The sequence below is a fragment of the Clytia hemisphaerica genome, unplaced genomic scaffold (assembly GCF_902728285.1).
Source record: "Clytia hemisphaerica strain Z4C2 unplaced genomic scaffold, Clytia hemisphaerica genome assembly, whole genome shotgun sequence".
NCBI lineage: Eukaryota > Metazoa > Cnidaria > Hydrozoa > Leptothecata > Clytiidae > Clytia > Clytia hemisphaerica.
The window spans coordinates 791187-819034 of record NW_027104107.1 but is presented as its reverse complement, the minus strand read 5'-3'; the positions used below and the strand labels follow the sequence as shown (position 1 = coordinate 819034).

At 35.9% G+C, this 27848-nt stretch overlaps 3 protein-coding genes across 3 annotated transcripts; 1 reads left to right on the top strand and 2 right to left on the bottom strand.

Annotated features, from left to right (window-relative positions):
• Window positions 1-1151: 1151 nt before the first annotated feature.
• On the bottom strand, window positions 1152-15388 carry LOC136813294 (NAD-dependent protein deacetylase sirtuin-1-like). Its single transcript, XM_067069808.1, has 11 exons — window positions 15233-15388; window positions 10235-10320; window positions 9875-10030; window positions 8837-8989; window positions 8540-8687; window positions 8164-8243; window positions 4448-4517; window positions 3571-3638; window positions 3245-3305; window positions 2322-2843; window positions 1152-2051 (listed from the first exon to the last, which is right to left on the bottom strand). Exons 1-11 carry the CDS (start codon window positions 15354-15356, stop codon window positions 1330-1332), a joined length of 2190 nt encoding a protein of 729 aa, XP_066925909.1. The 5' UTR covers window positions 15357-15388; the 3' UTR covers window positions 1152-1329.
• Window positions 15389-22624: 7236 nt separating this feature from the next.
• On the bottom strand, window positions 22625-24698 carry LOC136813293 (glutamic acid-rich protein-like). The gene is made up of 5 exons (XM_067069807.1): window positions 24478-24698; window positions 23971-24207; window positions 23361-23606; window positions 23087-23222; window positions 22625-22797 (listed from the first exon to the last, which is right to left on the bottom strand). The coding sequence occupies exons 1-5, from the start codon at window positions 24620-24622 to the stop codon at window positions 22782-22784; spliced, it is 780 nt and encodes a 259-aa protein (XP_066925908.1). The 5' UTR covers window positions 24623-24698; the 3' UTR covers window positions 22625-22781.
• Window positions 24699-26519: 1821 nt separating this feature from the next.
• Window positions 26520-27824, top strand: LOC136813291 (uncharacterized). Its single transcript, XM_067069806.1, has 3 exons — window positions 26520-26762; window positions 27089-27263; window positions 27653-27824. The coding sequence occupies exons 1-3, from the start codon at window positions 26564-26566 to the stop codon at window positions 27663-27665; spliced, it is 387 nt and encodes a 128-aa protein (XP_066925907.1). The 5' UTR covers window positions 26520-26563; the 3' UTR covers window positions 27666-27824.
• Window positions 27825-27848: the final 24 nt, after the last annotated feature.

Genomic DNA, 27848 nt, shown 5'->3' with positions numbered 1-27848 from the left:
GGCGCCTTTTTAAAGACGTATCCCGATATTGGTTAGAGAAGAGGTGTTTGATTCGTTCGGGGTACTACTCAGTAAGTACCCTTCCTCTTGCCGTCTCAATAATACAGGCGGTGTGCCGCTGAGTTTCGAATAATGTAGGGTTTCCTATAGCAGATGTCTTTGAAATATTTTGGTAAATTTGAGAAGAATAATCCGAATTGAATAAACGTAAAGTTCTAAAGTCTTCTTTAAACTTTAACGGTTAAAGTGGGGAGGCTGAAGGCTTAAAATGAGATAAAATTTGCTACGAATTTGAGAAAAAGTCTCATTTTCTAAAAAGTGGAGAGTCTCAGAAGTCTCCCGCTTCCGTCGGGCCTGAGTGTGGGACTTGGTAGTCTAAGACGACTACTTTAATCGTAGAAATTCTAGCGAGACTAATTTTAGCGTTTTAGCGAGTTTTCCCTATCTCGCTAAAATAAATCTCGCTAAAACACGCCGAATCGACAGATCGCTAAAATTTATCCGCGCGAAATTTCTGGTTATATTGCCTTAATACATTTTTATCAATACGAAGGGTTTCAGTGCAGAGAAATGCTAAAAAACGAACTCAGTCAATAATGTAATATGAGTATTCGGTAAAATTTATCCACGCGAAATTTTTTGAAATCGTGATTCGCTAAAATAAATCCAAAAAAAATCAAGATTTTCCTGACTCGCTAATATACGCTAAAATTAGTCTCGCTAAAATTTCTACGATTAAAGTAATTCAAACATAGTAGAAATAAAGCAAAAAGTAATGGAGGGAACAATTCAGCAATTTTGGTTCATACAAATCAAATCCCGTAACAATAATCATATTATCATATAACGCCTATTGGTACCCGTAAAGAAGCCTTTTCAGTGTTAAAAATTAACGTCTAACGGCGGTACATCATCAAAAGTTTTGGAGGGAAAGAAGATTTCTCGATTTCACTCTCGATGCATTTACACCGCTATTGAGTAGTACCGCCAATAGGGTACTACTTTTCAAAAAACTTCGATCAAAGATTTTGCTTGGCAGGGATTGGGAGACTTGGTCCAGGTATATAAAGGTCAGTGTACACAAAACGCAAGCCTAACTTTCTTGGCTATAATTTTAAAAGCAATTTGTATGTATAAGATAACGCTCAATCTTCTGACATGTGACGCAATTATTTTTTTTTGTGAAAGTTCATTACATCAATAAGTTTTTAAATCTGTTAAAATAGTTATTTTCTTTTAATTTTCCTGCATGTAAACTTAGTCACTGGTTTGCGATAATAATTTTACTATAATATAAAACAGTCCATACTATAACGACCAAAATAATTCTCATTTTTCTTCTTCCTTCATATTTTGTATCTCAGATTTTCCTTCGCATCCTTCACCAAGAGTTTTATCGTTCTTTTCTTTATGAATTGTTATCTCTGCTTTATCATCGTTTTTCTTTTTATCATCTTGGCAGAGATGAGAAGTAGAGAGATTTAATATCTTCTTCTCGACGTCACTCGAAGTTGAACAAAGAGTTTCATCGTGTGAATATTTTCTTTCCCGCCTTTCACAGTCCTTATCTTTTTTGCAAGATTCTTTAACTTGAAGTTGATTCTCTATCGGTTCTTGCATACTTAACATCTTCGAGGAGGAAGAGGTACAGGACATTTGACTACTTGTAATATCAGTTTCACGAGTCTTCCCTTCAGTTTCAAGTCGGTTAATGTCATCTTTAATGTCAGATATATCCGTTGAAAGATTATTCCGAGTTGCGATTTCATATTCCTTATGTTCAGTCTCATTAAGAGTTCCAGAGAGATTATCATCCCTAGTATTCATATAAGTGCTTTTTTGGTCCTGTTTACTTCCGCTATCTACTTCCTCAAACGTGTTACTAGCTGTGGAATCATCAGCTTCGGTCAAACTACCTTCGTCTTGCGATGAAGTGTCTTGCTCTGGAAATGGACCTTCTGTATCACTATCGGAATCGGAATCATCACCGAAGCTCAGTTCAGCACCATGAAATAAATAACGATTGGGTGGCAGAGATAAATAGTACATTTCTACAAGAGAAGAGAATTGAAATATATCATAAGCCATTTTCATATCAGAAACAGCCTACTTGACCCCTATATAGCTTTTTTTAGCCACAAAACGGGTCAAATTCCGGCTTATTGGGTTGTTTCTTACGTTTATCAAGAATTTGTAATCAATAATAAAGACAGCTCTGTAGGTGAAAGAAACCAGATTGAAACCGAAGACCGAAAAATCATTGTCATTAAAATTTAGAGCATCGCCATACTAATAATTTTTGAAAATTATAAACGATATACCTTGCTCACTATCCATATGAATATTTGATTTCGTTTTCTTATTTGGACTAGATCCATTTTCACTGGTTGGAGTGGACTCTGATGCACACTCGCAAGCCGTTGGTGATTTCCGCTTGTTTCCAGGTTTTCCGCTGTCTTCCTTATCCGTATCCATCTCACTTCCACATTTACAATCTGAATCGTCAGTATCATTTTCTACCGTTTCGGGTGATTGTTTTATAGGGTGGTCCTTGTTTGGGCTTGTGACGTCACTTTCACTTTGTTCTATTACGACCTCACTCTCGCTTTCATCTGCACTCGTTGTCACACTACCATTGCAATAGTCATAAAACATTTTCCATCTTTCAGGGTCTAACGTGCTATGTTGAAATCCTTGTAAGACGTTTGTCCATTCCGATCCAAGTTGAGTACATAACTCGGCGATGACGTCGTCACAATTGCCATACAACTCGACGTCGAAACTCATGTGAGATAAGGGCTCGCGGTTGATTAGAATTTGTGGTACGTCAGGTCGAATCAAATCTAAACAAAGAAGGTCGATAAACGTGAACCTCATGAAATAGGGTATTCGTAAACCTATTCGTATTCGCGCATCCTGGCGCATCTTATAATTTCTGAGGTATGTTTTGAGTGTTTTGTTAAAAAATATACGCAAAGAGGGAGAGGCATGAAATCAAAAGATTCACTCATTTTTAGTACGCATTTTAACCAGATCTTACATTCCAGAGGTATATTTGCACGCCCTTTAATTTTCGCACAGGCGAGTGCGCAGAAATTAATGGGATTAAGGTATACGTATTTTGCTTGGTAGCAGAGAGTACGAGATGCCGTGCAACCAACAAGTTGAATCTTTTAGAACCTTTAGAATCGAATCAGGACCAAGGGATAAATTGTCAACAAATGCTTGAATACAAAAATCTTACTTGGAATGAGAGACACAGGACGCACTTTCAACGATGAACCGATAACAATCAACAAATCAGCCTGAGAAAATTAAATTATTATCTTATGAAACACTTAACATAGCCTGTACTCTCAGTCTTAGGTACATTGTAAAGAAGAATCCGTTTTTTTCTTCGATTTTCAAGTATTCACACATTCAAACAAACTAGCGGACCTAATTAGGTCCAAGAGTTGAAATAAATCCGTAATTAAAAACTATCAAAAGGCAACGTGAAATCAGATCATTATGGGCCATTCATCTATTTCATTTCTCTAGGGCGTTATTCTTTTTGAAAAAGCTTCTTACTTTATCTTTATCATCTTGTATTTGACGATGGAATGATTCTGGTAAACTTTCACCAAAGAAAACAATATCTGCAAACAAAAAAGATGGATGGAAAATTATTTCAATTTGATTTAATAATAAGGTATACAAAGATCATCAGACGTTTCTATAAGGAAAGATTTTATTACCGTGTGGTAAAGTAACACAATGAAATACCACGATTTAGACTTTTTAGAACAGCGACGGCGACTTGAATTTTTGTTTTAATACTTCTGCGCATGCTTGAACCTCCGAGGAAACCCCTTGAAACGTTATATTCTCCCGCGCGGGACTTCAACTCTTGTGTAACGTTGTAACAAACGTGAACCCAAATCAGACAAAAATAACAACAAACAAGACAAGATGGCTAGTAATGTAAATCCAAATAATACACTCGACTACAAAGACAGCTCTCCACACTTATTGCACTGAGAATTTTGAAAGAAAAAAGTGTTCTCAACTTTCAGTGTTTTAAAAGAAAGAAAATCAAATGCTTTAATTTTTCCCGCCAATATCATTGAATTCCATTAAAAGCTATCTCTACAGAAAAGATGTTTTGTTATCTTGAGAATGAATTATACCTTACATGACGTGACGTGAGAGAAAAAAAGCGAAATCGGATTGTAAAAGACTGCTGCCGGCAACGACGACGGCGAAGACTAATCTCAAATCGCCGTCGTCGTTTTCGTTGTGATTTTGGAAACTCTTTATTGTCAACCGGTCATAAAATCTTCCTAAATTAAGCGACAGGATAAAAGTATACTTTTGTACAACCGAAATTTTCGAAAAAAGTTGAAGTTTTTCAAATAACTAATATTAAACTAAGTGCTGTCTATTGATACCTATAATATACACTTACCTGGCTTAATTACGTTAATTCGTCCATCCTCTACTGTATTCACGCTACATTTCTTGCAATGTGGAATTTTCTAAAAGTAATAAATAAAGTTAAATCATTTTCGAACCAGGCATTCGCTTTACTTTATTCTACTAGACCGACTCTTTTTTGGGTTTCTTTGAGGAAATTGTAATCCCCGAAATTTTCATGGTAACTTCGAAAAGTTGCACTGAAAAGGATAATAAAATAACAAGAAGCCCGTCGGGCGTGAAGGCCCAGCGAAAAGTAACGTGTTGAAATCGAGCGTACAAAACAGCAAATGCATGACCCCGTTGACATGGATCGAAGTGAAGACAGGAAAGAAAATTTCAAAATAACCGCGGTACTTCTCATTGGTTAGACGCTTGAAATTTTATTGAATGGTTCCCTACCAACCGGGACTACACATGCGAATAAGGCTCATCCGGTTAAATACTCTCCTCGGGTACCTAATAGCTGGGGGGTTTTGGAATAAGCGGGGGGGGGGGGTTGAAAAAATCTCAAAAATAAAATGTCCTGGGTGGAAAACTTTTGAAAAGGAGGCTACATGTTTTTTTTATAAGCATATGTTTTTGGGAAACAAGCTCAGTTATGCTTAGAGATATTTTAGACTCAGGCTTGAAGTATGTTTATCATATGCTTATTTTTCCGAAAAGTTCGAGTCTCCAATTTTTCCAAAATCTGCCATTGCTATACATCAGGATAATAAGTAATGACACAAAGATTTGTCATTACGTTTTCTAATAGAAAAAAAAAATTTCACTAACACACCTCAAAAGCAAGCTCAGTAATATGCTTGTAATATGCTTATTTTTTATACAAATTTAGGTCTTGGTATGCTTATAAACGTTATGCTTATAAAAAACATGTAATACAGCAGAATTAGGACAAAAGAGGGAAATATTAAAAACATTTTCGCAAAGATCAATAAGCAGGGGGGTTGAGGAATAAGAATATCCTGGGTAGAAAATTATTTTCGAAAAATTAATTTGCGGAGGGGGCAGCTATTAGGTACCCAAGAGTACGAGTTTCAAAAATCGTCAATTTTTTTACCCATTTTGCGTAGATGGATGAAAATTGGAAGTCCGTTGGTTTCTTCTCCCGCTTTTTTTTTTATTTTTTTTTTTATAAACTACAAAACAAAAAAGAAAAAACAATACTGTGGAATAGCATAGGGGAGTCGATCGAATACGGTCTCAGCTAGTGGAAAAGATCAGGAGGGGGTGGTGGCGGAGAGACGTATTAGATGCTTTCCTCTTTGCTTTTCCTCAGCTCGTTTTCTTTTTCAAAAAATTTTCTTAAATTTTTAACATTTTCTGTTGAGGAATCAGTTAAATTTTGTACCGTTAAGTTGTGACTTGTCAGTTCTTTCAGATTTTTACATTCAATCACATGCTCTGTACTATGTTTGTTTTCATTGCAGAACGGACAATTTTGATTAGCCAGGTTGTTGTTTCGGTAATTGTCTTTTAAGTCCGTCATATTTAGTCTTATATTTAAAACATCAGTCACCTCGTTCTTTGTTAATTCATGAGTATATTTTTCCCGTTTGAGGTTGGTTAGCAGCCTTGATTTTGATCCTTTATTTTCGTTGAATTCGACGAGCCGTTTCTCATCGACTGCTTTTTCGACTCTCTTTTTCCATGCCATTTTTGTTTCATTCGTCACTTCACTTAAGTCATCATTTAACTTATACTTAACGCTCAAAGCCTCTAATTGGCTGTAACAATTGTGTTCATATTGTCTTTTTATTTGCTCTTCAAGAATTTGTTTTGCAATTCTTTCATTATTTGAATTCTTGAATTTGTGGAATAGCATGAATTTCCTTATATTTATTTCATGCTCTATTTTTCGTAACCCAACTTCACTTAGGAACCCTTCATAAGGGGTTGAAATTTTCATGTTGAAGAGATAATACAGCACCTCTTTTTGTAGCTTTTCGATCTTGGTTTTTAAAAGTTTCTAAAATTTTAGAGTCCGGTGTAACTAAAAAAGTCGGGTACAGTTTGTTTGATACTGCCTGTGAGTGAACCCTTGTTGACAGACTATCAAAACTTTGAAAACCCAGGCAGACACACATAATTAACTTACCATAAAACCTCTTTCACAAACTCAAAAAACTTTCAAAACTACTTTAAACTACATACATCAAAACATTAGCCACATTTTATAAAGGCTACTTTCCAGCGGCCATTTTGTTTAGAAATGAACCTGTGTTTTCATTTTCATTTGTTTTTTTTTATCGCAAGGTCAGCTTTTTCCATAAATTATGCGCACCCATAGAAAAACTGGAAAAATATAAAAAAATCTCGCAAATATTCTGCTTAGTGAGTGGGCGCTTTTTAACGAATAAAGTGCACTCACCTGCACTCACATATGCAGGGAGAAATATCCCTGCAGGCATGTTAGTTGGACCAGACCGTAAACCAGAAAAATAATCTTTAAAAAACTAGATGGTGAAATAGTTTACGGTCTGCATATCCAGGCTAATAAAATTCAATTAATATTCGAGTGAACAATTAATGTGATAGATCCAGAAATGATCATTTTCACTGTTCATGCATTGCAACCATGAAAAATGTTTCAATCTAGTTCAAATTTACCCATGAGCTGCATTTAAGTGTCCATTAACAGATTCCAGAATCAGTTTATATACTTTATGTGATCGATGTGAGTCGAGTTTGAAACCGACTGACCGTTTTAATGCGACAGATCCAGAAATGCCCATTTTATTTAATGTGTAGAATCATGAAAAAAGTCCCAATCTTGTTCAAATTTACACATGAGCTGCATTTTAGTTTCCATTAACATATTCCATAATCAGCTTATTTGAAATAATTCTGTGTCGAGTTTGAAAAATCAAGCCATCGCACCTTTCGTCAAACGAAACAGATCCAAAAAAAATCATTTTCACGCACGCGTAGCATCGTGGAAAAAGTTCCAATCTTGTTCCAATTTACACACGAGCTCCATTTTAGTGTCCATTACCAAATTCCAGAATCAGTTAACTTGAAATAATTACGTGTTGGGTTTGAAAATCATACCACGTCCCACCACTGCTGTACTGACCGTTGTTAACAGCGACAGATTGCAGATCCAGAAGTGTCTGTTTTCTTCTGTAGCATCAAGAAAAATCTTCCAACTTCATTTCAGTTTATTTATTTCTATTATCAGAAACCATTATTTCCTAAAAATAAAGTCTTTTTGAAACCAAGAAACTAAAAATGAAAGTGATTTAAGGTAGAATTTTCACTCATAAAACTTTATGAAAATTTGAGCAAAGACTATAAGATATGGCAGAATGTTGAAAAAGGTTTATAAAGAAAAATCTTTACAAAATTTCTTTGGTTTGAAAATCTCTTGACCACTAAAAGCAAAGAAAATGTTCAAGAAAGTATGAATTGACCTCCTCGCTTTGACCGCCATCTTGTTTGTTTTGAAAATTGTTTTGAAGGAGCGCGGAATCAGAAAATATATCTTTTATAGCCAGTATCTGACTTTAGCAAGCTTTTCCATGTCAAGACGGCAAAAAGTGTGGTACTGGTTTTAAGCGCCGCTTCTACCAAAACGGACGGACAGACACACGTACACACGAACAGAACGTTGCAAATGAAAGGCCCACTCGCTTAGCGCTGGGCCAATAAATGAGCTGAGCAGAGATATTGAAAATTCAAAAATACAAAGAAAGAAAGACAAACCTGGTTGAAGATTTCATTCTTAATTTCCTCACAACTGACAGTGAATTTGCAATTCATGCAGGTAGCTGTCGCAAAAGAACCTATAAGGTAAAATGTAGAGGAGAAAATGATGGATAATGAGAATAACCGTACGTAGATCCTGTGATTGAACAATAACTTCCCATCGTAAGTTTGCACTACATATTGTAAATTGGACATCATAAGTGGACAAAGCAAAACTTTCCGTGCAAGACGGAAGATGGACTTAAGAAAAAAATACAGCCAGATTCTTGATATTTTACTTTATTTTGAGACGAAAATCACTCATTTCAAAATTCACTGAATCAAAAAAACTTTGAGACAAAAGAACTTTTAAACATTGTATGAAACTACTTACCATGGCATTGCACCACATTCTTGATGCCAGCAACTTGTTCAAGAGTATCAATATTCTGTGAATAATTTCTCAATAAACGACCAGTTCGATCAAGGAAGGATATGAACCTGTGACACAGGGAGGGTGTGAATTGACCAGGGTATATCTCCTATTGACAAAGAAAAAGTCATCAGTAAAAGTAAATAAAAAAATAAAGAAGATTTGAAGAAAATTTTCAGAGTTTCCCTCTGATATTAGTCGTTAAATTTACATTTTGCCTTCCAAATCTTAAAAAGCATCCATTAACCTATAACCAACCTTAGCAAATTTGAAAAACGGCCACTGATTTGACTTGAAGTAGTGAATGTCAAACATAGCTTGAGGGTTCGGTAAATCAGGATAATCTTTACTGAGTCTGGCATAGATGCCATCACGTGAACGGAAATCCGGAATACCACATGAAACTGATACCTGAAATTATCAGAATGTAGAAGAGCATAAGGAAATTATGAATGAAAATAACAGTCACCAAAATTATGCCCAATATTACATTGTGTTTTATATCACCAGTCACCATGGCGTCCGAACTTAAGTGGGGGTACCTAAAAACTAAAAGATCCCAAAAAAGCCAGGTACCTGGAAGTATTCCCACTTTCAGGGGTTACCTGATATGGTTGGGGGTACCTGTAATCTCGTCAGTGAGAGTGGGGGCTGTTTTTTCTGTGTGAGATATTTTTTCTTAACTTTACTCAATTTCTCAATTTTCAACCAAACTCTTTGTTTTTATCATTTTCCACAGTAACCCCCAGTGAAGGAGATTAAAATTCAACGATTTTGCATTTTTGCGTTTCTATCATAACAAACATGGTAGCTTGAAGTTGTTACATTTTTTTATAACTTGTGAAAATCTTTTGGATGCAGTTCCATACGTTATTTGATTGTTATGTAATTTAGTATATTTTTTAATTTGTTTTCATATTAATAATTTTCACCTATTTTGAATATTTTTTCACATGGACTTGTGGGAAAAGACATGTCTTACTCTTATGTGTTCTTTAATACTTTCAACAACTGACACAAAATTATCATCGGCTACGTGATGAAAAGGGGGTACCTAAAAGCATAATTCAATGGGGTACCAAATCCTGGGGGGTACCAAATCCTGGGGGCTACCTAAGAATCCAAACAATTTTGGGGGTACCTAATTTTATTGGGGGTACCTGAAGCCTGGAGGACCATATGCCAGAGGATGAATATATTTGTTATGAGAAATCTACATTTAAAGCAGATTGTTTTATTTTGAAATAAACATGGTCACTATTTTTAGTACAGAAAACTTAAATAAAACTATCATACCCCAGCCCCTGTTAGAACAACGATCTTTTTGCATGTTTGTAAAAGGTTCTTGACATGTTCCAAAGAGTTGACTTCTTGAAGACGTTGACGTGGTGCAGGCTCTGATAAAATTTCCAAAGCCAGTCTCCACAATGAAAGGTCGTCTACATGGTCCGGCTGGAAGAAGCATTCGTACAACAAAATTAAAACCATGTGCATTCAAGAAAGCTGAGAATACTTTTTGAAGATGGAAATGTAGGACACTAAAGTTACATTTTGAGAGAAAAAAGTTTCTTGAAATCGAAAAGTCTAAAATTGACATTAGAATTCATAATAATAAAAAACTAGATCTTAGCTGATTCAAAAAAATCTTGAACTCACAATGTTCAACTCAGGCACTAGCTGGTTGAGTATATCTCGAGGGTTGGCATTATTTGCAATTTGATTATGAATCCAAGCCAAAGGAGCTGAAATTACAATAGAAAAAAAAAGAAAGTGAATCGACCTGATAATTTTTCACAAAAATAAATAAACAAAAGAATACGTATATCATATTTTTTGAAGCTTTCTCATTAGTGAAGCTTTTCCATGGATACACAATAATGCTAATAAGTAATAATTTTGAAAGTGTCATATTTCAACTTATTGACCAGTGATTTGAAGTGCAAAAACTGCTTCCAAATTACTTGGGAAGTCTGACACAGTGACTGTAAAGAATATCTTCTTCGCTTATATTGGTGTTTATACATGGATAATATTAGGACGTTTAACAATCATTGTCTTCCAACTCTGATTTATGAAAAGTGAGATCAGTATGACAGAAAGAGCCTGGATATCCAGATCATAAAAGATTTCACCGTTTCTGGTTTAAAGTCAATTTTTTTCAATGTGCAGGCTATACTATACAGGCTGATACTGTGAAAAATGAAGGCAAATGAAAATGAAAGCACAAGCTCATTTATAAACTAAATAACTGATGGCTGGGAGCTTTTATAATTTATGTTTTGCAATTTTAAAAGTCAAAATATAATTCTTCAATGGGAGGAATTCTTGTGCAATCAATATATGAAGTAAAGATGACCGGTGAAGCACAGTATGGAATTGGATAAAAATCTGACAATTTTGGATTTTTTTGACTCAAACGATTCAGAAAAGTAAGAAAAATTATCAGTCAGTTGGACAAAGCGAACCCAAGTTATTGTGATCCCAGCCTAACTCTCTCTTTGAAATCCTTCCTTCGTCAGAAAACTGTAGATGAGAAAAAGCCTATGCCTTAGGATTACGGATCAAAATAAAAGAAAAGAGGTATTATAAAGGATGAGATTTTACAGTTGCCCATCATGCAATGCACTGAAATGCCATTTGGGCCAAAAAGAAGGGCAGTGTGAAATAGTCGTTTGGGAGAAGGTGACAACCTATTGACTCAGTTCCACATATTAAATTACTCCATCCATTCAGGCAGGAAATTATCTGCTCCGTATTACAGATATAAAACCCTAATACTTGAGGTAATACTTTATAAGACGTCGCGTGTTAAGTTTTGCACAAAACAGAATTTTTTTATAGGCAATTTCCTGCTTGTTTTACTTGCATCCACTGAATTGTGGAGTAATTAGTAATGCAATAGACCGCCGTGTTTGCCTAAACAGTATAGCCCTAACTGTTCATATAAAGTTCCAGGAAACGCATGTATTTAGACTTTGTACGCAAAGGAGTTTTTTTTGCAAAAAAATGTCACATAGAAGATCTTTCAAATTCAGTATGTGAATAGAGCAGTAAAAAATACAACTTTTATATCTTTCCATTTTTTTTGCCAAAGTTCCAGAAATAAAAATGAAGGGATAATGATCAATGAATACTATCCACTGATGATCCGCTAGAATTGCTTCACGTAATTTTCGCTTGAGAAAATGATTGACAGATTAAAGTCTTTCACCCGTGCAGGAGCTCATGGGTGTTCTGCAAGCATTCTCGGCTCAATCCTCAAACCGCGCATAAAATGGTAGAATTTAGCAACCACATAATGGTCCATTCCAGACCGGACAGCCGACTTCCTTAAGTCCGGTGTAGAAATTGTCCGGTGGTAAAAAAAATTCTCATTTTACAACAGACTTTCGCATGTCCGGTGTTCGTTAAGTCCGGTGCGTCGACAGGGTCCTATACTATATCAATCGAATCTGAAAATTGCGGTAATATTCGATTGAGATTTGATTGCGTTCGACAATCGAATTTTAATCGGTCGATTGCGTTCGATTTGGTTCGACTGGTTCGTTCGTCGATTCCGTTGTCTGGAAATAATCTGTCTCAAGATTCGGCTAATGCTTCAGATGCATCCGGCGGAGCGCGCGTATACGCGACGTGCATAGCGTGTAGCATAGGTTAGGGTTAGGGATTTACACCAAGGTGGCTTTGCTGTGCACATCCCTAACCCCTCACCCGGCCGGCGGTGCACCCACCCAGCGGTGCACACGTGTGGTGGCTTCTTCGGAGTAATGGCGATCATAACAGTTAGGATCATGTTCAAAAATAGTGTGACATTTAGGGAACTCAAAAATTGAGTATTTCTTGAATAACTTGGGAAATATTTCAAATAAAACGTTGAAATTTTATATGATGATCGGTATTTACACAAAGAACATATTTTGATGAAAAAAATGGTAAAATGAGTAAAATGTGTGGCTCCAGGTCCAAATATGTCCAAATATGTGTTTTGTCAGCCACCTCAAAGGAGGAAATGGTTTGTTTGAAAATGACACTTGAATCGGTAACTAGAGGTATCATATTATCTCAAAACAGATAAAAGAGCAACATTTTGAAACTGGTTGGTTTCAAAAAGCCACCAGTTAGGGTGGTCAGGCCAAAATTTTTCCCTCAAATTTTGAAAACCAAACTAATTTTATTTGAAAGTCCTTACCTTTGTGAGAAAAATGAGGGGTCATTTGTTAAAATTGGTTAAGTAGTTTCAAAGTTATTCCATTTTCAAACCACAAAAAAACCACCTTTTCAAAGAATCGCCTCCTTACACCACGCCATCAAGAAATAATTTTCGGAAGCACCAAAATCGCGCCAAAAATGGCGGATGAAATCTAGTCTTCCGTGTGGCGGGGCGTGAGGAGTTTGGCTGGCGCGGTCTGAAAATTGGCCCGATGACTGTTAAACTTTAGCCTATCGAGCTGGAAATGATAGCTAAAAACAAATTTTACCAATGAAAAGCTGAAGCCCTTAGCTTTCCAATCATATATGGTAGCCCTGATAAAAATTTCAGGAAAGTGCCGAAAAATCGAAATTTCTTCTTTTTTCTCGATTTAAAGACGGCCCGTAGATTATCGAAAAGGCTACCACGTGACAAACTAAAGTACTATCTTTCCCGCGTTTTATAAAAAAAAACGCGAGTCTATAACTAATCCAGCTCATTAGCGATAGCCATTTGAAAAATGGTGGTCAAGGTAGACGGTGGTGCCACGAATTCCGAGTCGCCATTTTTTCACCTTGATGTCTAATAAATGGTATTATATCTTTTTATTGAAGGTAGGTAATGGGATGGGGTTTTTTTCTTTGTTTTCTCTGATAAATACTGAGTATTTAAAAAAAAGAATGAACAAGTTTGGAGTTGTTAAGGATAAGTTAGGCCAAAAAAAAAAGTAGTTTTGTTTCCGGAAATGCGGGTGACGAAAAAAAATCTCACCCGGGCAGCCGGAAAATTTTTTTTTTTTCAATTTTCCTAGAAAAACTCTAATTGACGTGTACGAAAAAATAATACAGGTTCGATGTCTCTTTACTTGAAAAAACGAAATTTTAAGAAGAAGCTGTACTCTAAGGTAATTCTATTCACAACAACATAAAACAGGAAAGTAGAAAACATTTGTGACAGAAGATTTTCTTTTTCAAAACACAAGTGACATACGTAAATCTTTGAATACAATCGTTAAATGGATCGTAAAATCGTACAATTTTTTGCACACATAATGCCTCGTGCACAACTAATACATATTGTTACTACGAAGAACTAAATAATGTTGAGAAAACGTTTTGCGTTCTTTAGCTTACTTGTCTGAAATATTCAGTTTGAAAAAAAGTTTTTTTTCTTCGATTGCACAAAAAAAAAAGTTTTTTCTATTTGCGGCCGGGTGAGATATATTTTTTTCCAAAAAAAAGTTCACCCGGCCGATGTCCGGAAACAAGACTACTTTTTTTTTTGGCCTTATGATGGATGGAATGTTCTAATTTTGATTTTCGACTTTTTCCACGCAAAAAATCCCGACGAGTGCGCACCCTACACCAGTGTTGTCAGCCACATAAACGACTCATAGCTTATCTTGAAATATCTTGTAACCTAGTGAGCCACTTAATTTCGCTCCAAAACAATTGGAAAGGTTAATCGTTCTACTTATGCTTGGTGAAAAAATAAACTGTTAGCCACCAAAAATACTCATTTTCTTAACAAAATTGTCAGCCACTTTGAAAATGTCACAAAAGAGGCCTTTATTTTTGAACACGATCTTAGCCTAACTCGTCAGTCAGACTTATTTATATATACCAGACCCCCGCGCTCGATAGGATCGATCATCGGAACGGCTCGATGACGGATCGATATGTGATCGATGGATTACTTATCGATCCGGATAGGAGATCGATAGAGGATCGATACTCAAGATATTTTTAAGCTTATGATTAGTTATCGATCTATCATCGATCTTTTATCGATCTTATCGACCCTATCGACTCTATCGAGTATATCGCTTCGTCATCGATTGTTAATCGATTCGTCATCGATCGTTAATCGATTCGTCATCGATGCATAATCGATTTATAATCGATGACGAATCGATTAACGATCGATGACGAATCGATTAACGATCGATGACAAATCGATTAACGATCGATGACGAATCGATTAACGATCGATGACGAATCGATATACTCGATTGAAATACTAGCTCGATAATGGATCAACGAAGGATCGATACTCAAGACTTTTTAATGGCTGAATCTTCCATCGATCTCCTATCCGGATCGATAAGTAATCCATCGATCACATATCGATCCGTCATCGAGCCGTTCCGATGATCGATCCTATCGAGCGCGGGGGTCTGGTATATAATAGTACTAAGACCTTCGTATATAACCCTAAATAACGAATTTTCGGCCTAGTGGATAGGGCATTGGTTTCAAAACCTATAGGTTCCCGGTTCGAGACCCCCTTTGGTCACTATTCAACTTGAAAAAAATTCTAAGTCCACCCGGATTCATCTGAAGCTTTAGCCAAATGTCTGTCTCAGATAGGTCTACCATTTTTAGCGTGGTCCGAGGCACGAGGCAGGAGCTTGTGGACGTTCTGCAAGATGTATAGGTTGGCTTTAACAAGAATAAAAATGAAACCTTTTGTCATTGTTTCTTCAATTGTTGTGACTTCGTCAGAATCCTCGTCCATTTTAGAAATATTTCTTTCTTCACTTTCGATTTCAGAAGAAAATTTTGTTGAAAACGCTGTTGCCTCCGCCATCTTTTTTAAAGAATATTTATTTTTTTATTTCCGAGCCGTTTAAGAACATTTTAAATAAGCCACTTCGGAATCAGTTAGGGTGAAACAAGAAATATTGCGCGCTAAAATGATGAAGCGCGTGAATGCTCTTTTTTATTTTTCCGGTTCCGACATCCGGTTCCGTTCGTCATCGGTTAAAAGCTGATCTATTTGCCATTCATTGATGAATTTTCCTTCATTTTGTTCTTGTACGTTGTAGTAGTTAGTACCTAAAAAAGTGCCCAGGGGAGAGTGGTGGTGGGGAATTAATTAGGTGAAAATAGGTGTATGCTATGGAACTTGTGGCAAGTCCAAAAAGGACATACATTCAACTCCCGGAGGGGGGGTACTACCCTTGTCGACCGATGGGGATGGTGCTCCGCTGAGGTTCGAAAAATGGACCCTACGTGGGACTCGAAATTTGCGAAAAAAGTGACCCTGAATGGGACTGAAATTCCAAAATGTTCTCAAATTTTCTACTTTTTCCCCAAATTTTCCAAAAATAGGCACCCTAGCACACCCTACGACTACGAGGGACTGATTTTTCTATTTTGGTGTTTTCGCGACCCTACCTGGGACTTGTAGAGGTTAAAAAAGGTACCCTAACCAGCGGAGCATCCCCGTAACCCATCTTGCCCTTGCCCTGCTTTGGGTCTGCTGGAGGGACTGGTCATTTATACGTTAAAAGAAGCGCATTAGGGTGTAGATTTCAGAACTTTAAGTACCCCCCTCCCCCCGGAATACGAGGTGTGAATGCACCACCAATAAAGATAAGAGAGGCGCTAAAAGAGCTTTAATTAAAGGGGCGCCAAAATGAAACTTTAAGTTAAAACTGTGCCGTACGTCAAGAGTGCCGAAGATGCAAAATACCACCAGGCGTCTTAAATTCAAAATATAAGACACCGTAAAAGTATTATGCCAGGTGCCCCAGATGTAAAATATCAGAGGCTGGCCTAATTAAAGCAAAGTATAATTTCAGGCACTGCAAATGCGAAAAATTACAATGAACTTGTGTAAATTATGACATGTCCAAAAAGGACATAAGTTTGCTGGCGCAGAAAATCGGGGGCCTTACAGACGTGGTCATTTATAATACGCCAAAAATAGCGTATTAGGATGTAGATTTCAGAACTGCCTATTAATAGAATTATTTTTTTTTCGCTAGCGATTTTAGATTTTTATAAATCTTTTGTCCGGGGATATGATTAAGATTTGCATCAACATATTCAGCCTAAACACAGATGATACATGTTTTTTTATAAGCATAACGCTTATATAAGCATATGAAGGCTCAGATTTGCAGAATTCGTAAGCATAACATGAGCATACATGTCAGCCTAAAATATTTTTCAAGTGGTCATTTTTATCTGTTTAAAAAGGTTTGGTAGAGGTCATATGAAAAATAAGACATTCCACGGCTAGCTAACATTCCACTGCTCCCAAAATCTGAACAAATTTTTTACAAAATTTCATTAAAAACTTGGCTCGGGGTGAATCATAAGCATGATTCTTAAGCATATAATAAGCATAAACTTCGCCTGGATGCTTTAAGAACTTAAGCATACACGAGCCTGACCAAGGGGCATACACTTGCTTATAAAAAAAACATGTATTGGCAATTCTTCGTATGTGTCTTTTTTTGCAGCGTTTTTTAATTCGCTAGCGATTTTAGCTCCACACGGGACTTTTATTAGGGGGTATTGTTTCTTTAAAAAGCAACCAACAGTTTTCTGCCTATTTTATTCTAAATACGAATAATCAAATCCCCATGTTGAAAATCATAGATATGTGACAAAACTAATTGCAAAATAGAGAAAAAATAACAGCATTACTCCAAATACATTTTGTCAGTAATCATGACATTTCTGACCCGCCCGCAGACTTTCGTTAGTAGTTAGCAAAAAAAAAAATTTTCAGGCCAGCCGCATGAGTGCTTTTTTCCTTCACCCGCATTCCGGAAACACTACATTTTTTTATTTTCACTTAGGAATAAATTATACTTTCCCAACGGATTTGTCCTAAATGTGATTTATTATTGCAATCAGAGCTGATTATAAAATTTAGGATCGGACGATAAAGTCGATTTCAACGGCCGAGATGGCTACCTAAATATATTTTAAGAAGTGTAATTTTCGTTTCAATGAAGTTAATGAAAGATGAGATAGCATCGAAACAACGTCTAGGACCGCTAGTAGTTTTAGAAGTATCAACTCGAGGACGAAACTTTGTTAATATGTATGCAAAAAGTCAAAAGTCAGTATGTAACTATAATCCTTTCTTCCAGAACAGCTTTTTAACATACCAAATTTTTTAAAAGAAAAAACAAAAATTACTAAATCGGGTAAAATTCTATTTAATAACCTTAAAACAGTTTTTCAGACGAACTATAGGGCTAAATTTTGAAACTTTTTGCCCGTGCGCAAACCATGGTTACATCTCCTTAGTCAGTATATGAGAATGGCCCTGTCACTTCAAAGTGAAGCCGCGGCCACTGATCAAGGGTAATTTGATTGGTACGTTTCCAAGCCTAATAACATCCCTTCTCACAGACCTGGTGGGATTTTATCAGCCAGTGGGGGTAAAAATAATAGACCAAAACTCGATGGGAATTTATATTCCTATGATTTTAAGGACTGGAGACTTGAATTCCATTGTTTTCTAGTCAAAAAAATTAAGTGGGGATGGAAGAAATAGCACAACATTTAGTATTGAGGATTTGATTATCTTGTTATCTTCAGTGTTGGGACAAAAATCAGAGTATAATTTCCACTGGGGACAATATTTTTGCCAAATTTTTCCAGTGGGAAGGGTTCCCAGTGGATCCGTGTGAAGCGGGCGTCTAATATAATTTACATTGCACAGGTCATTGAACAAAACCCTGCAAAAGAAATCATCGTCGACCTTACAACAAACCCTACTATATCGTCAGCAGTATGGATGGTGTGTGACACGTATAATCTTTGCAAAACGCTGGGGGAGTTTAAAGCAGTATTTTCTCAGCTTACAGTACTAATTGCAGTTTGTTCAGAAAGGTAGAGTTTTCATTTCTCAGTTTAGTTGGTTCATTAATTTTTCGGGTAAACATGTAAGCAGACGTTTTACCTCCAAGTTAGTAATGATAAATTTAAACATTAGTTTCTTTGAATTCTAAAAAGGGAACCCTTTATTAGGATCATTATGAGATATGAGATGAAGTAATCTTTTCACAAAAATCAAAAATTCAAACTCTCAAAATCCTTTCTATCATTCTATCACCAAGTGATTGTTTCCCGCACGCAGTCAAGAATCAACATAGTTGAAGAATGGAAAATTTAACATCCAGCAATACTTTAGCATCAACTCATTGCATTTTGGAAGGCTTGAGTTTCGATGCCAAAAATGTTCATTTACATGTTGGAGAATGGAAAATCTTTCTGGTGACATTTTCTTGCTTTCTACTTCCAATGATATTTACTTCAAACATTTTGCTTATTCTTGGAATCTTGAAAACCAACAAACGTCCCTTACCTGTTAGCCAACGCTTGTTTATCTTGTTAAGCGTATCGGACATCTTTTCATCAACTTTAAATTTCGGACACATGTTTACAGTATTTTATTGGTATGAAAATATAATGCTTCGTTTTACTATCAATTTTGCTGCAAATTATTTTTATTACACTGGGATTTTATTATTTTTTCTCATCTCATTTCTACGTTATTTCTCTATGAGGAAACCTCTGGTTAGAATCAAATATATAATTATTATCAAAATTATGATCTTGATTTTGATATTGGCATTAGTATGGAGTTTAGCAATCTATCTACCAGCCCTTTTGTTTGGCAAACACATCTTGTTGGTTCATATCAATTCTGGTGTTATCAAGTTGATTGTTCTTGGGGCAACACTGTTGATGAATCTGATGTCTTTATGCATTCTTAAGCCACCTGTAGCAAATACAGATGGAAATAATATGGAAACAGAAATTGGACAAAAACGGAAGAAAGAAGCCGTTAAAACGCTCCTGTATATTACCATTCCATATCTAATAACCAACTTACCAGCCGTTTTTTTCTTACTGAGTACCGTAACAATAAACTGTCTATCAATTACAATTGATACGATGATTGAGCCGATTTACTTGGCAATATTCTTCAATAACATTGAGATTATGAATACCGTTATCAACAGTATGGTTTACGTGACACGTAATAAGGAACTTCGAAATTTCCATTTTAAATTGATATGTAGGTCCTTTCAAGAGTGATACCCATATATCTTCGAATTCGAATTCCATTATAAATAAGTAAACTTCAGTGGAGATATACGTAATCAATGCTGTGTAACCTAATTATTCAAAACGAGGTTATGAGGAAGTTGAGTATAATGTATTGAAGATAAACTGTTTAATTACTTGAAATTGGTCTGCACATAATGTTTATTTAAGCAATCGGAAAAAAAGTCATGTTTACGAAAGGATTACCAAGGTAATTTCTTTCTTGTTAGTAAATACTTGAGTAATAAAACAAGCTTCGTATTTTGAAAAATAAAAGACAGTACTGTATATTTTGGTGTTCATGTACTAAAAGTTTTTTGATTTGTTATCTATCATACTCTTGTTGAAATGTGTTTGAAGTGTTTCAATACGTCTATTGAAGGGAGACCAAAATTATATCGAAAGCTGACACTATTGGTACCCATCAGCATATATGGTTTCATAACTCTAGTATCTTTGTTTTCATGTTTGCCGGAACTTTTAGCCAGAGCCAGAGCTCTTAGCGGCACATTAAACTGCACCTGTACAAGTGTCTTTGATTGTAATAGTACTATTGGTTTTAACTGTAGAAGAGACATTGCAGAAGATGCTGAATCAAATTATTTACGTTTGTTGATACCATTGGTTAGTTTAGTTTTTCTTCCGATCGTTATTTTCATTTTAAAATATACATGCCTATGCATCACATCAATGATAGAAAACGTGCTAAATTCAATACGGCTACAAAGATCTTGGATACGAAGGCAACACAATGAACCTTTAGGAAAACTTCTAAACGAACTGTACACCTCTATAACAGAAATAGTTGACCGTGAAGCAATGGAAGAATATGCAAAACAATACCTTGGTAAATATTTGGAAGAATTGAGTCAGTGTGACAACTTTGGTAATGATATGACCTTTATGATGGCTGGGAGTGTTGCTGAATCTTTCTGCTTGCCATTCTATCCTGGTAGTGTAATAAACTATACACATGCCAATATATCAGATTTTGATATAATGTTGACTTCCAAAACCGCATCAGCTAGTTTTGAAAGAAATAACAATTCTAAATATTATGTCGTGTATGATGAGGGATTCCTTGACAGAGGTTTTGTGTATCTTTTGGACAAAGAAAAAAATGAACAGTTTTCTCCGAGACTTCTAAAGTTGGATTTCGCGAAAACTGCTTTAAAAATGAAACCTAATGATTTTAAATCACAAAAAAGTTTGTCAAGGTATTTAATGGAAATATATTGTTGTTCTTGTATGGAAGTTATTGAAATCAAAATTAGTGGTCCTGCAATTACAATTATAGATCCTCTTTCATCGAAAGGTTTCTACTCTGACATTACGTTTGCTATGTATTGTAATGAGTGGCCTGGTATGGTTTCTGACTGGGAACGACGTCCCAAAAAATGGCCAAAGCCACAAGACGTCGAAAGAATTGCTAATTTAGGATGTTTTCTTGTACCAAAGTCCCAAGCACTTAGTGACCGAGAGGATATGACTTGGAGAATTTCATTTTCAAAAAGTGAAGTTGAATTAGCAAACTTAATGCCTCCTGTTGCTAAAATGTGCTTTATGGGATTGAAAGCTATAATAAGGGATCAATTTGCTAAATTTCCTCATATAATATCCGGTTACTGCTTTAAGTCAATTTTTTTGTACAATTTGGAAAAAACTGATCCGGAAATATGGCTGTCTCGAAGCGAGGAGAATATTTCGAGATGTTTTAATATTTTACTGGATGAAGTGATCAGCACGTTTGAAAATGGATTATGTCCTCACTTTTGGATACCCCGCATCGATCTATTCAAAGAATACTCAGGTGGAACACTTAGTGCGGCAACGACCGTGTTAAATAAAGCAAAAGAATCACCTACCTTGTACATTGAACCTTTCCCTAAAGGTTACTTGGAAAGCTTTCCAAAAATTGACCAAATAAAAGTTGATACTGAGTGTGAAATGGACCAGCTCGTCTGAAGATATTTCACTTCACTTTCATTTCAAATCCATCTTAATTTTTAACAAAAAGAAATCTTGTACTTTTTTATATTTTTATATCATACACGTGAAGAAAAAACTATAAGAACGTAAGGCTTCTATTCTTAAATATTAAAAACAAGTTAAGAACATTTTAAGGCTTCGAAAACACACCTTAGAGTGATTTATTACGAGCATTTTTTTTCAAGAAGATGAACTTTTGAAGGAATTGCCGTGAGCAGACCACCCGCAGACCACATACTCTTTGTTGAAAACACTCCTGGATCAGTGACAGTCCACTGAGACGGGTGTTCAAAATTGATGGCTATGTTAAAGTGTACTTTCTCCACAGTGAATTTTAAACAGGAAATTCAGAAGTCACAGTGCTGATTGTAGGGGGAGGGCAGTGATGAGATTTACTTTTTCAAAATTTTGAGATATTTGTAGACTTCTATAGCTATACTTTTCTTATAAGAAACTCTTTTCGCACAAGAAAAAATTTAAATTTACGGCTCTATTCGAAATCTTTCGAGGAGGAATCTTCACTCTTTCAAAAACAAATAAAAAGATGCCTCACAATTCCCACATTTCGGATGTCATGTTAATTATCTTTTTTAAGGCAAATATTTCGATCTTTTTCCATGTTAGTCAACTTCGAGATCAAATCAGAGAGACTAAAAATTTTACCAATGCAGGGTATTTCGTCGTCATATTTCGTCGATATTTTGATCAAAACCCCTTCTAACAGACCCACTTGGACTCTTTCCAACTGGAAAAATTGGTCAACATATCGTCCCCAGTGAGAAATTATCCTCTAATCTTTGTCCAACTGAAAAAAATAAGCAAATTCTCACTACAAAACAATGTGCTATTTTTCCACATTTTCCACAAAGAATGGAATTCAAATCCCCATAAAAAACATGGGAATATCAACCCCCGTTGAGATTTGGTCCGTTATTTTTACCCCCACTGGCTGAAATAGGCCTACCGGGTCAGTGAGAATGGGGTGTATCTGATTTGTAACTTTTCACCTTCAAGAACTAAATTTATATTTTTTGAATTTCAATAAATAAATCTATGTCGCAATAACACTATATGAAAATATTAGTCAATAAATATACTCCAATAACTCTCATGAATGTGATAAAATATACAATTTTCTAAAGTCCAAATCTTTTCAAAAATCTTTTTAATATCTTCTCCTCCTATAAAATTAGACAGTGAAAATAGTGTTAAAGATAATTCTTTTTGGTTAAATTCACGGTGGGAAATATGCAACTGTTCAATAAATTTGATTTTCCCAAAAAGTCACGATGAAACTTGCTTTGAAACTATTTCGTATTTCTCTATTTTACAGCTCAAAGGGAATCAGGTTCCAAGAGATAAGATGAACAGATCAACGAATACTTTTTCATAAAGCATCTTTCAAAATTCAAGCTGAATCAAGATTACGTTCGACCTTTTGATGACCACAAAATGAAAATATATAGTTACCCTCGTCTGAGTCTTTTGATGAGAGCATCCTTTTTACCATAATAATAAGAAGAATGAGAACCATAATGAGACGGTACTATTGTAGTTGTTGTTGCAACATGCGATCGACGTCGACGGCGCCAAAACCAGAATGGATCTAAAAATCAATCAATCAATCAATCAATCAATCAATCAATCAATCAATCAATCAATCAATCAATCAATCAATCAATCAATCAACCAACCAATCAATCACGCGATTTAGGTAGGTATTTCTATTTTAACATGCTCTCACCTTTTTTGGCAATTCTTTTCAATTTTCGATCAACAAATTCTTCATCTTCCAACAGTCCTTCATCAACTTCATAATCTCTTTCATCTTCGTCAATTTCATCTTCATGGTGGATGAGAATGTCTTTCAATTCTCTCGAAACACTCTGGTGAAAACCTTCATCTTTGGTGACGAGTGATGGTTGTTGGTTGTGGTGAGGCATCTCGTCCTCATCAAGATCGTCCACATCTGGTGGAGATTCTCGTTGACCTTACCGAAAGAAAAGAGAACTCTCGAGTCTTTGAAGATAATTTATCCAACCTAGCTTCGTCTACAAATATAGAATTTCTGATTTTTGAAGTTGAATCACTCATAACTGATCGACTTAGCTGCATACGAGGTTCAAATTAGAATATCGAAATAAGTTGAATTTGTCTTTCCCAGACTGGATAGACTTCTCCGGAACTCTTCTGGAACTATTTCTTACAATACCCGACTGAAAGAATAGTACACACAATAGACTCGTTAGCAACGAAACAAAAACAATTTTTCGACTCACCGAGACCTTTTGCTTGGTATGAAAGTGGAATCTTAGTCCGAGAAATACAAACTGTACCACTTTGGCGTAACTTACTTTCATAAAGAGTTTTCGGATCGATCAATTCGCGTGGCTCGTCCCTAGTTCCTTTTGATTTTTCTTTCTGTTTTTCTTTGACATACGATTCAAATAACTTCTCCATCTTTTCTTCTTTCTCCTTTTCACTTTTACTCTCTTTCTTCTCTTCGCTTTCACCTCCTTTCGTCGCGTCAAACACTTTGTCGTATAAGTTTGAATGCAGTGCATCTAAGACGATCTCGTTCTTCAACGATTCTAAAAAAGATGTTTAAAAAAGCATGTTTTAAAGTCTTACAAGATGTGAATTTTTGCAGCTCAAGAAAATATTGCGATTCAGATAGATTTACCGTTGTTAGACGCCCCTGCCTGGATTATGTTACCAGACCGGACAACGACAACCAAATAAAAAGATACATAACAGACACAAGCTTTTTGAACCACTTTTTGAGAAAAATTCTGAGGTAAATGTTCGTATGCAAAAAATCTGGTCACTCTCCTCCTCTTAGTCTGAGCAAATCTACTTACCATCCATGACCTTTAATAAATTCTTTTCATTTTCATCCAAATTAACCTTACTGGTTCTCTTCTCGATGTTTTTCTCAACATTTAATGAGGTGGTGATAGTCAGTAAAAGATGCAAAATCAAAACTCTGTGTAGTTGCCACGACATGTTGCTTTCACACACACCTCTCCTTTCTCTAACCTTGTGAAGTCAAGACGTCGTATTTTCAGCTTGCATCACAAAACTTTTCACAAGAAGAAAAACGAGGGCATTTATCCACTCATTATCATGGGACATCATTCCATTATTTGAAAGTCACTAAAGTTGTGAGAACAAAAAATAGATTGTCTTTTTCAAAATGTAACAATAGAATGTAGGAATGATTCTCAAAGGACCTTGAACCTCAGTAATCGATGTTGTAATCTATCTTTGATCGCAATTGATCAGTTTGAAATTTTTCAAGAACAGAAATTAGTTTGTATTGTGTACTGTGGTAGAAGATATGTTGCAACGGCCAGGAGTTTACATTCTCTTTCTTTTGCTGACTGTCAGTTTTTTTGAGGCACTTGATATTAGGGAAAATGTCGAGAAGAGAACAATTAAAGGCAATTTGGATGAAAATGAAAAAAACTTGTTGAAGATTATGGATGGTAAGTTATTTCATTGAAAACCATTAAATTTAAAGCTTGAGCAGAATTTCTTGCAGATGGGAAAGGAAACCACTTATTTCCAATCGAAAATGCGACTGGGATTGCAGACAACGTCAGATTGTTAAGTAAACAAATATTCTCAGGTTTTGAAAAATATACTGTGCAAAAAAAATCAAAAAAGAGCACTAAATTCAATCCGCTGTACCGATTGTGACGCAAACCCATTTGTGCTTGAGAAAGATTGAATATTCAATATTGAGAGCGCTAGCTACCATCTTGTCAGCTCAATGTGCATTTTTGGACGGCCTCGATTTATGGGCATATATATTTTTGCATTTCCATCTGTAATCTTGGGCAAAAATGCATGGACGAAAAAACTCTTTACATCCCTGTCTCACAGCCCCGGTGGAACTTTTGTCCTCGATGAGGATAAAAATTCCTATTGAAATCCCAATGGGGAATGAAATTCTATTGTTCCGAGGTTCAAAAATCCAGTGGGGATGGTTTTGGAGTGCAATCTTTAAGCATCAAATTTCGAGTAGGGATGAAATAAAAGTCAATTTCCTAGCGGAGCTGAAATTCCAGGGTATATTCTCACCGGGGACAAAATTTTTTTCCCAGCGGGTCTTTGACACAGGGGGTGCCGTCTCTTTGTTTGGGTTTAGTCGGAAAACATGCAAGTTCACATAAAGATTAAAAAAGACAGCAAAGTATTTTCTAAAGAAGCATTATGCACAATCTATGAGAATAGATTTTTCTGATCTCCACCATATTGTTAACCGGTTTGTTTTTTAAGCGGTCTGCACGAGTTTTTACGGAATGTAATTGGTTCTTTTCGCATAACAACGGGCTAACATAGAACGATTTTGCCCGTCGTCAAGAAAATTCATTGTGACGTCAGCTTTATTACCCTATCGGTCAACGCAAGATCTCGCAGGCCCAGTCTCTACTTGACCTCGGGCAACTCATCGGTCATTATTGTATTATCGTTAAGCCTCATTTTTTTCAGATTCGTTGAAGAACGAGATCGTGTTAGATGCACTGCATTCCAACTTATACGACAAAGTGTTTGACGCGACGAAAGGAGGTGAAAGCGAAGAGAAGAAAGAGAGTAAAAGTGAAAAGGAGAAAGAAGAAAAGATGGAGAAATTATTTGAATCGTATGTCAAAGAAAAACAGAAAGAAAAATCAAAAGGGACTAGGGACGAGCCTTTATTGATTGGTACAAAAACTCTTATTGAAAGCAAGTGAACAAAAGCTTTTTTTCTAATCAAGAGGCTGTTGTGCGAATTTCTCCTGTATCTTTCATCTAATTATCTTTCATTATCAATTCTATTATTTTCCCTACACAAGTAGTCCACACAAAGTCCACTACTCCAAATGAATGAACCCTCTTCTTTTCTTTCGGTAAGGTCAAAGAGAATCTCCACCAGATGTGGACGATCTTGATGAGGACGAGATGCCTCACCACAACCAACAACCATCACTCGTCACCAAAGATGAAGGTCTTCACCAGAGTGTTTCGAGAGAACTGAAAGACATTCTCATCCACCATGAAGATGAAATTGACGAAGATGAAAGAGATTATGAAGTTGATGAAGGACTGTTGGAAGATGAAGAATTTGTTGATCGAAAATTGAAAAGAATTGCCAAGAAAGGTTAGAAAATGCAAAAACCAATTTTAGCCCGGCTGAACTTCAGCCAGGAAAGCTTTAAAAGGCCTTTTTTTTGCTCTATCTTTTTTATACCTTCTCGAGTGCTAGGTAGAACCAAGAAGTGACGAAAAAGAGTTTATTCCTCCTAAAAGGAGCTTTAGGTTTTCGACGATTTTGAGAGAAGAGAATTTCACAACAATCGCAGATTGTAATTCTCTTTTAGGTCAGTTTTCGATTTCTACGATTCTTAGTTATACTACTTGTCCACGAATCTTGTTCCTTTTTGAGAGTAGGTAAAGACTAAAAATCGATTCTTTGTTTATGTTTAGATCCTGTTTGGTTTTGGAGTCGACGACGCCGACGCCGACGCCGACGCCGACGTCGAGCCACGACCACGACGACAACAACGCAGGCTCCTTTCTCCTCCAACATACGTCATATACCCGGTTATCTAGGACATAAGTTTACAGTGGCCGATGCTGTTCTCATCAGAAAGATAAGAAGGTGAGAAAATACATTGCATTATTTCAAAAATTTTTCCCCTTCGACCTCGATGGTTCTCGTTATATTCCCTCTCATAAAATTTTCGGTGAGAATTTTACATCCACGCCGAATCCATAGAGGAGCTACTGTGAGATCTTTTATAGAGAATATTCTTTACACTCATGTCTCTTTGAAAACTTGATGAAATATTTGTAGATCATTATGACTTGATGACACCCCTGTGTCAGTGACCCAGTGCCTATCAATGATTGAATCTCGTTGGGATTAGGAAATCTTTTTTAATCCCTGGATCGTTGGAATTACACGAATCTCATTGATTCAACTCAAAGAATTTAGCCGTCCTGCTGTTTACAGAATTTTGCTTGATGATAAAACTTCTTATTTTTTAGGAGAAGAAACTGAAAATTGATCTGCGTTTTATCAAAAACAGAATGTCAAACAAAGATATTCATTTATTACCCTAAATTTAATCATTAATCGTAGAAGACTTATAATATAAAGCTTGTTTTTTGTTATTTTGACATTTACTAGAATATATTGGAATTACTTAAAAATAACAAACTGCTTAAATTATTGTTCAAGATA